Source organism: Mesoplodon mirus, assembly GCF_964341445.2.
Source record: "Mesoplodon mirus genome assembly, chromosome: X".
NCBI classification, from domain to species: Eukaryota; Metazoa; Chordata; class Mammalia; order Artiodactyla; family Ziphiidae; genus Mesoplodon; species Mesoplodon mirus.
Genome location: NC_138981.1, coordinates 61328947 through 61338567, shown reverse-complemented (window position 1 = coordinate 61338567; position 9621 = coordinate 61328947). Strand labels below are relative to the sequence as shown.

General features: G+C 42.0%; 1 protein-coding gene across 1 annotated transcript in view; it reads left to right on the top strand.

The window, feature by feature from the left end:
- HDAC8 (histone deacetylase 8) overlaps positions 1–9621 on the top strand; it is a 239943-nt gene continuing 230322 nt past the window's right edge. Inside the window, exons 1-4 of the mRNA XM_082609097.1 lie at positions 1–503; positions 1016–1068; positions 3635–3765; positions 5949–6090. Of these exons, the coding sequence (XP_082465223.1) occupies positions 279–503; positions 1016–1068; positions 3635–3765; positions 5949–6090 (551 nt within the window). The 5' untranslated portion in view covers positions 1–278. The remainder of the gene's footprint in view (positions 504–1015; positions 1069–3634; positions 3766–5948; positions 6091–9621) is intronic.

Here is a 9621-nt window from a genome sequence, read left to right as displayed (position 1 = left end):
AAATCCCTCGAAACTACATCTCCCAGCATGCTCTGAGGCTGGTCTGACTTCATTTCAAATGGCCCCGTCGGGCAACAATGGTTAGTTTTGACTGTGCTTATTTGTGCTATAAAATATCGATCCTAATTGGCAGCTATTTGTGCTTTTATATCTGCCGACCTCCGTTTTTGAACTGTAGTCACTAAATGTAGGGGTTCTGGCCTGAGAAAGCCCATGCATTTCTTCAACTGGATGGGGAGCAGGGACAGTGTCACCGGCGGTCTCGAAACTAGGAGGGAATGTTGATCAGGGTGCACCGCTGCGGCCGATCAGAGGAGCAGGAACCGGAGCCCGGGCTGAGTCCGAAAAAAGCCGGATCCGGACCGTGGCTCCGGAACGGCTGTAAGTGGAAGATGGAGGAGCCAGAGGAACCGGCGGACGGTGGGCAGTCGCTGCCCCCGGTTTACATTTACAGTCCTGAGTATGTTAGCATGTGCGACTCCCTGGCCAAAGTCCCCAAACGGGTAAGAAAGGTTGGGATGAAAGACCGTCGGTTTTGGGGGTGTGGGCGGGGGGCCGGCGGACGGGAGGGCATTAGGAAGCGAAGAGGATACAGGGCTGGGGGAAATCTTCAGCAGAAATTTGGGCGGCTGTACCAGGTGATGGAGGAAGTGTTCCCTCAGAGAGTTTCCTGAGAGCGCAGCGGGGCGTCCAACGGACGGGTGGGGGTGGGGTGGAGGTGCGGGGGGAGGGGATGGCATGGAGGGGATGGTGTCTCTACTGCCAGGGATCCCCGAAGTGGAGAAGAAGCTGCAGGAGAAGTGTTCCACCACCTCCGTAAGGCCCGATAGCTTTCTCCTTAGCGATTTAGATACTTGGTATTGTCTAAAGTGCTTTGTAGCTGTTAAGTAAAAAGGGAGGGGAGTTAAAAGTTAGTTCCTTTGTTCAGGATGATGAAGTAGATGGGATTTCTCTGAATTAAACATTTGAGACTATTTTCTGCCTTTTTTTCTTCCTTTTTTGCTGATGTTTTTAGGCCAGTATGGTACATTCCTTGATTGAAGCATATGCACTGCATAAGCAAATGAGGTAAGTTGTGCTTGAACAGAGCCCTGAACCCAGGTGTTCATAGCCTTAACTTCCTGCTTCACAGTGGGGCTAATTAGGGAGAGAATGGTCCTTTTTTCAAAGCTTTTTGTGATTCACAGTGTTGGTAATCTGCCTGTAACCTAGTAAAAGCTCTTGAAGAATTAAGAAAACTCGAAAAAAGTGGTGCATGAAGCACTTAAGAAATAGGACTTTATTGCTGGGAGGGAAGTATCCTAGGGATAGGTGTTTTGTGGAGGTTTCGGGGTGAGTACACTTGGGTACTAAAATCTATCTGTTAGAAAAAATGACGTTCAGCTGGGAGGTGTTCTGGTTTTGGGGTTTTTTGTCTTTCCTAAGCCAGACCTGGGAGTATGGGTTCAACTTAAGACTTTTAGATACACCATTACCACCACCAAACTTTAATGATGAGCCTGGAGACAGTCAAGACCAAAGGAAACTCCTGGAACCAAGGCCATAACTCAGCACAGAGCTAAGTGCTTCTTTAAAAAAAAAAACAAATAAGTGAACTTGCTGTTTGTCGTTATAAGAGTAAATATTATAACCCTGACACTTGTAGGATTGTTTGTGACATTTTCTGGCCAATTGGGTGAGCATCTGTCTATGCTGGCTAGTGTGGTATGCTTCATTTATCTCCCAGAAGGTAGTGTAAATTTTATCCTTATTACTAACAAAATCAATTATTGAATATCTTCTTTATGAATGTTTTTCAACCGTTTTTTAACCCGTATGTTTGGTAAACAGAAAAACTACATGCTTTCCATTAAAGTTATTTAACAGTTCAAAAAATTACTTTGACAAACAAGAAATCAAAGCAAAGCAAAACTGTCTAATTTCCTTGCTGTTAAGTAAGGAGGCTTTCGGTAAGGATTTGTTAAGGAAGAGGAAGGGTATTAAAAGAGGGAGCAATTAGGGCTGGGAAACATGGTACAAGAAACTGTAAATTTTTTATTTTAATGGGCAGAGTTATCACTTCTGAGGGTGTAGACATGTTTTCTTGAAGAAGAAGCAAGACTCCTTGGATCTTGGCTATTTATATTTACTTTTTGAGGCTGAGCTTGCTTGGTGATGATAGTAGCCTGTATAACCATATTAATTCAGGAGAAACTCATGGGCATGTTCCCCTTCAGCAAACAAAAAAACCACTAATGCCTCCCTGTGGCCTGGGCCATGCTTTTTAAACTTGAATGTGCATATGAATCACCTTGTTAAAATACAAATTCTTTTTTTTTAATTGTATAGTTGATTTACAATGTTGTTTAGTTTCTGGTGTACAGCAAAGTGATTTAGATATATATGTATATTCTTTTTCATTTTCTTTTCCATTATGGTTTATCACAGGATATTGAATATAGTTCCCTGTGCTATACAATAGGACCTTGTTGTCTTTCCATTTTCTATATAATAGTTTGCATCTGCTAAGCCCAAACTCCCAATCCAAAATATATGGAATGTTTCACAAATTTGAGTGTCATCCTTGCATAGGGGCCTTGCTAATCGCTGTATCATTCCAATTTTAGTATATGTGCTGCTGAAGTGAACACTGAAGTACAAATTCTGATTCAGTACATCTGAGGGGAGGCTGAAATTCTGCCTTTCTAACAAGCTCCCAGGTGATGCTGCTGCTGGTCCATAGACCACCCTTTGAGTGGTGAGGGCTAGAGAGCAGTAGTGGCAGTGGCAGAGTCAGGAAGAGGATATGGGGACTAGGCAGCTAGAAGTTAGAGGTGGTTAAGTCCTGTTGTTAGGTTAGCACCCTGTATTCTCTCCGTCACTCCTATTTTCACTTCTTGTGAACAGTGGGTTGAGAGCTTCTGAGCAAATCCCAGTTCCAGCCTGTTTGCTCCTTCTCTCCTTCCTCTCAGAGGCAGATGTGAGGGACCAATTATAGAAACTTTCACATTTTTTGGTTGCCTATTTTTTTATCCTTTAATATTAATAATAATGACAGTTATCCACAAAGCATTGTCATGTATGTTATCATTTAATCTTCACCTAAGTCCTATAAGATATCCCCACTTTACAGATGAGGAAACTGAACTACAGAACAATCAGCTTATCTGAGGTTATAGAGCTGGTAATTAGGACGGGAAGCCAGTTCTCTGACTCCAAATTCAAAATTCATGACAATACAGCTGCCTATTAAAGTAAAAATATAGTTGAAAGGATTGTATTTGCCCAATTAGGAAAAGTGATTCAAATGAAAATATCTCTTCCTACTGGTTTGTCATGAAAGTTGTAACTCACAGAGCAAAATTTGTCTAATACCTGATTATTTAACTTAAATATAATAACTCTTTTTTTTAACCTGCCTATAAACTCAAGGGAGATATCTATCCTCTCACCCCGTTTTAATGGAGTCACCACGTAGATGTGAGGAAATGAAGACTGGATTGCTGTGGAGGAACAGAACGTGTTTATTGCTTCAGCCTCCTGGAACCAGAAGCTGGAAGTTGTATTTTCGCTCCAGCTGCTGGCTCCTGCTTCCAGGTTCTGGCATACTCTGGATCTGACTCACTCACCTTTCTTTGTTCCCTGTTATTATTAGGATAGTTAAGCCCAAAGTGGCCTCCATGGAGGAGATGGCCACTTTCCACACCGATGCCTATCTGCAGCATCTCCAGAAGGTCAGCCAAGAAGGAGATGATGATCATCCAGACTCCATAGAATATGGACTAGGTAAAGTCGTTACTAGGCAATGACGGGAGATAGCCGACCTCCATCTATAGATCATAACTACTTAATCTTTTATAACTTGCATGATGGTCTTTAATACTTCTAAATTAACAACTAATGTGTTAACCACAATATTAATCTCTTCGTTTAACCACACTCCCATATGAGTTGAGCAAAATTAATGCCGGATCAAATGGAGGAAAACCTTTCAGTTGCTTGGCGCCCTAATATCAGTGCCCAGATTGGGTCTGGCTGTATGTACACTGATTTAACTGTCCTGTGACCTTATATTTTAACTTCAGTGTATATTTATGTTCTTGCTAAGTTTGATACCTTGTCTGTCATTAAACAGCTGCATTTTTAAAAACCATAAGTGGCGAATAGGATAGTCTAGAGAAACAGCATGATTTAGTAGAAGAACACTGGACTGGAGGTGTGTGTGTAGGGCAGGGGTGTGGGCTTAAGACACCGGGGGGACCCAGACCTGGCTCTGTGTCATCACAGATATGACATATCACCTCTCAGTCCTCAGTTTCTCCATCTATAGGATGTGACTAGTTAATCTTCAAGGTTTAGTCTTTCTAGCTGTAATACTAAAGAATTCCTTCCCCGACATTGAAGGTGTTTAGCTCTCATTTTGGAGCTGATGTTAGCACAGCAGCTTTCTGGTAAGGCATGTTGTTGGCATACCTCAACCTACTCCTCCTAATAGGGCACTGGACCCAATTCCAATGTGTGGAGGGGGGAATTTCCCCCCACACCACCAAACAATGCTCAGGACACCAGCTTGGTGTCCTACAATTCAACTCAGTTCTGACACTCTCTACCCGGAGAGAGCATCAGATTCCACAGGTGAAGTGCTCAGTCCCACAAGACTTCTCTCCACGTCAGACATCAATTGCAAACCCAAGCTGTTACCTGTGCTCTAGCTGACAGGCTGCAAATTGGAGGTTCTAGCAACCTCACCAACTCAGAATGCCAAGCACAAGTCCAAGTTGTTACCTGTACTTCTGACTAACTCTCTATAAATCAGAAATTCTCATGACCCCCTCCGTGGATTTAATTAATTTGCTAGAGCGTCTCACAGAACCCAGGAAACCCATATATTCACTGCATTACCAGTTAATCATTAAAGGATATAACTCAGGAACAGCCAGATGGAAGAGGTGCATAAAGGCAAGGTATGGGGAAAGGGCGTGGAGTTTCCATGCCCTCTCCAGGTGTGCCAATCTCCCCAAATCTCCACGTGTTCACCAACCCAGAAGTTCCCCAAACCCTCTCCTTTGGGGTTTTTATGGAGGCTTCATTACGTAGGCATGAATGATTAAGTCATTGGCCAATTGGTGATTAAACCTGTTGACCTAAACAAGTAGGCTGCCAGATACTTCTCCATCAAAGATGGGTTTGTTTTGGATCAGCAGAGAATTGCAATTTGGGGTCTGCAACCATGGCAAGCCATGGCAAGGGAAGAAGAACACTTTTACAGAGAGGGAAAGGAACTTGGGAGAGCTATGGTTTTTTTAAAAAAAGAGTCCATGGCTTTTCATTGAGTCCTTGCCAGGAAAGAAGAGAAGTCTTTCTTCTTGTTAAACTTGGTTATCATTTCAGGGTGTGAGAGCTCCCCCTTCTGGTCTCCTGACTATTTAATTGAAGTTTCTGTTTATTCATTTTTTACGAACTCAATCACCAGTTCCTCTGGCCTCACACAGGAGGTCAGGGGGGTGGAACTGATAGTTCCAACCCTCATAATTCTACTGGCAATCAACCCCCATCCTTAGATGTGGTCCACAAGTTACCTCATTAATATAACCAAGACACATCTATAACTCATCATTTAGGAATTCCAAGAATTTTAGGAACTCTGTGCCACAAACTGGGAAGAAATACAGTTGATCCTTAAACAGCGCATGGGTTAGGGGCACCCAGCCTCTGTGCAGCTGAAAACCTGAGTATAACTTATAGTTAGCCCTCCACATCTGCAGCTGCGCATCCGCGGATTCAACCTGCTAATGGTGTAGTACTGTAGTATTTACTGCTGAAAAAAGAATCCACCTGTAAGTAGGCCTGCGCTGTTCAAACCCATGTTGTTCAAGGGTTAACTGTATATTCCTTATTATAAATCATAATATCACACCCCTCTTTATCCAGCTTATCTTTTAACAAGCTCTTCTGATGTTTGCCTGAAGGTTATGACTGCCCAGCCACTGAAGGAATATTTGACTATGCAGCAGCTGTAGGAGGGGCTACAATCACAGCTGCCCAGTGCCTGATTGATGGAATGTGCAAAGTAGCGATCAACTGGTCCGGAGGGTGGCATCATGCAAAGAAGTAAGAAAATGACCTTTCTGCTTTCTATCTCTTTCCTTGAGTCAGTTTCTTATTTATGTAAACTCTTATGTTTATTGTATTGGCAGTTATTGAGAGACGTGGGGTGTGTGTGTGTATGACACTTTACTACGCCTTCTGAAGAGATACAAGTAAAATAAAAGATGACATAATATAGTGGAAAGTGTACTATTGAAAGTCAGGACACCTGGGCTTTATGCCTAGTTTTTCTACAAACTTGGCTGATTGGCTTGGACAGATTAACCTCTCTCGGTCTCAGTCTCTTCATCAGGAAAATGGGCAGAGCAAAGGATATTAATCTAGATATCTAGACAATCTCTAAATTCCTTTTAAGCTTTCTGGAAATTCCCCTGTCTTCAAGGAACTTATACTCTAGAAACATTATTAAAACTAGAATAATTAGGGAGCAACGTCAATTTTGGTACCAATTGAATATATGTATGAGCTGAAGAGATTTAGCAATAAGGAGCAATTAATCATGGAAGTCTTGGAAGAGGTGAATTTTAGAGCTAGTTCTTTTTTTTCTTTTTTTTAAGAAGATGTTGAGGGTAGGAGTTTATTAATTAATTTATTTATTTTTGCTGTGTTGGGTCTTCATTTCTGTGTGAGGGCTTTCTCTAGTTGTGGCGAGCGGGGGCCACTCTTCATCACGGTGCGCGGGCCTCTCACTATCGCGGCCTCTCGTTGCGGAGCAGAGGCTCCAGACGCGCAGGCTCAGTAGTTGTGGCTCACGGGCCTAGTTGCTCCGTGGCATGTGGGATCCTCCCAGAGCAGGCCTCGAACCCGTGTCCCCTGCATTAGCAGGCAGATTCTCAACCACTGTGCCACCAGGGAAGCCCTAGAGCTAGTTCTTGAAAGGAGTGGCAAACAGATTTTTGAATAGGTGGAGAATTGATGAGAACAGATTTAAAACAAAAGGCTGAAGAATCAAAAAGGAGGCTTAGGGCTTCCCTGGTGGCACAGTGGTTAAGAGTCCACCTGCCAATGCAGGGGACACGGGTTCGAGCCCTGGTCCGGGAAGATCCCACATGCCGCAGAGCAACTAAGCCCATGCGCCACAACTACTGAGCCCATGTGCCACAACTACTGAAGCCTGCGTGCCTAGAGCCCGTGCTCCGCAACAAGAGAAACCACTGCAATGAGAAGCCCGCGCAACGCAAAGAAGAGTAGCCCCCGCTCGCCGCAACTAGAGAAAGCCTGCGCACAGCAACAGAGACCCAATGCAGCCAAAAATAAATAAATAAAATAAATAAATTTTTAAAAAAAGGAGGCTTATGCTGCCATCTCTAAGCAGCAAAGTGGCAACTGAGAGGTGTTAACCTAAGGAGAAAGGGCTTGTGCAACAGCTGTTGCTACTTGGAGTTACAGGAAAAGTCCTTTTGGAGTTTGATGTTAACATTTCAAACAGCTATACTCTGTGTCTGACAGGGACTGCTGAGCCTTATTCAGCATTTGGTATCTTGCTTAAGATGGCTGTAGTACATGTTGGAGGAGAAGGATTTTATTTATTTATTTATTTATTTATTTTTATTGAAGTATAGTTAATTTGCAAAGTTGTGTTAGTTTCAGCTGTACAGCAAAGTGGTTCAGTTATACTTTTCAGATTCTTTTCCAATATAGGTTATTACAAGATGCTGAGTATAGTTCCCTGTGCTATATAGTAGGTCCTTGTTGTTTACCTATTCTATATATAGTAGTGTGTATCTGTTAACCCCAAACTCCTAATTTATGCCCCCCTCCAGAGGAGAGGGAGTTTAAAAACTGAATTTATCAATGTGCTATTTGAGTGAAATAAAGCAGCAGTGGTAGGAACTGCCAATGCGTCATTCACACACCAGTTGTTCATACTATCTGCCATGACCTTGATACTCTAGTGCTCTTGAGTCTAGAGAAAACAGCACTTCATTTTTCAGAATAAAATCTTGAGCACAATTTCAGCATATGCAGATTAAGGTAATAATATGGAATTCTTTCATCAAATAGATAGATTTCATGACCAAGGAAATCCTTGAGTAAGTTTACTACTAGAATCTACAACTGAGGTGGTGGAACATAGAGAAGCTGTGTTTAGTAATGAGTTTTACATGGCCTTAAAAACAAAGAGAAACAACCTGCCTTTTGTTAGTTTTTGCTCTATTAAAAAAATTCAAAATCAAGACAGTGATCTCTAGGAGGGAAAAATGACCCTGTCTGCTTCAAGCTATAGATAAAAGGGACAAAACCAAGCTTCTCTGAACCAAGGACTTCTATGCCTTCTCACGCTTAGCAAGTTGAAAAGAAAAGTAGTGTGGTTTCATGGGAAATGCCCAGTCCTACAAGTCAGCTCTAGTTTCTGCATGTGGCACTGGAGCAGCTTATGTATTTAAATTCACCACTTAAGGCCTCCTAGGGCCTGGGTCAGTTTGCAGTGGAATACCCAGGTACCTGCCACTTCTTATTACTCTTTTGCTGCCAAAGGAAGCACACTCTATCTCCAGCCAAATATGGCTGCCTCTGGGGCTGTATGCAGGCGTGGGCATACCCACACGCCATTATCTTTAACTGTTTCAGACAGCTTGCAGCTGATCCTACCTGGAAACAGACATGCCTGTGGTAAATATAAATTACCAAGAGTCTCTAGAGATTGCCCCAATTCAGGTCCAAATTCCAAGGGGTTCTTGGTGCCTCTAGAACCTCTCTTCAGATGGACTACAGGCATTTAGCCCACAAACTTACATCTAGAGGGCATTTATCTTTTATAACCACAATATCTGTTTAAACCCCCGCATCCCCAAATACACGTACAGGTTCATACATGCCATTTATTCATTCAACAGGCATTGATTAAGCACCTACACGGTGTCAAGCATATTTTTATCATCACTAATAAGCAGAGATACAGAAATTGAAGCATGGTACATTTTTCCCCTACCAATTTTGAAAAAAAAATCTTTTATTTCAAAATATCCAGGTGCTGGCAGGATTACAGTGAAATTAGCACACTCTTTTTGAAAACTTTGGAAATAAATGTTAAGAGTGGGGAAAATGTTTGTACCTGTTGACCCAGTACTATTATTCTCAGCAATATTCTAAGGAAATAAACCAATTCTGCCCTCAAGAAGTTTATCTCTTAGAGGTAAGACAGCAAATAATTGCATCTGAAAGCCAAAGAAGAGTGATTTTCAAAGAAAATTCTGCAAAAGAAGAGTAATGAGAGACTAATGCTATTAGATATTAAACATACAAAACTGTGATAATGAAAACACTGGTACCACTGGTATAAGGTTAGACAAATGATGTTATAGTACACTCCCCAAAGAGACTGTTGCATATAAGAATTCAATCAGTTATAAAGGATGTGTTGCAAGTGATTGGAAAGGATTGTTCGGTAAATGATGTTGTGACAGCTTGTAGCATTTATACCCTCATCTCCTGTAATAAACTAAAATAAGTGGCAGCTGGATTGAAGAGTTAAATATAAAAAAGCAAATTAGGAATAAAAAACCTAGAATGAATGAATATTCCTCAGGCTTC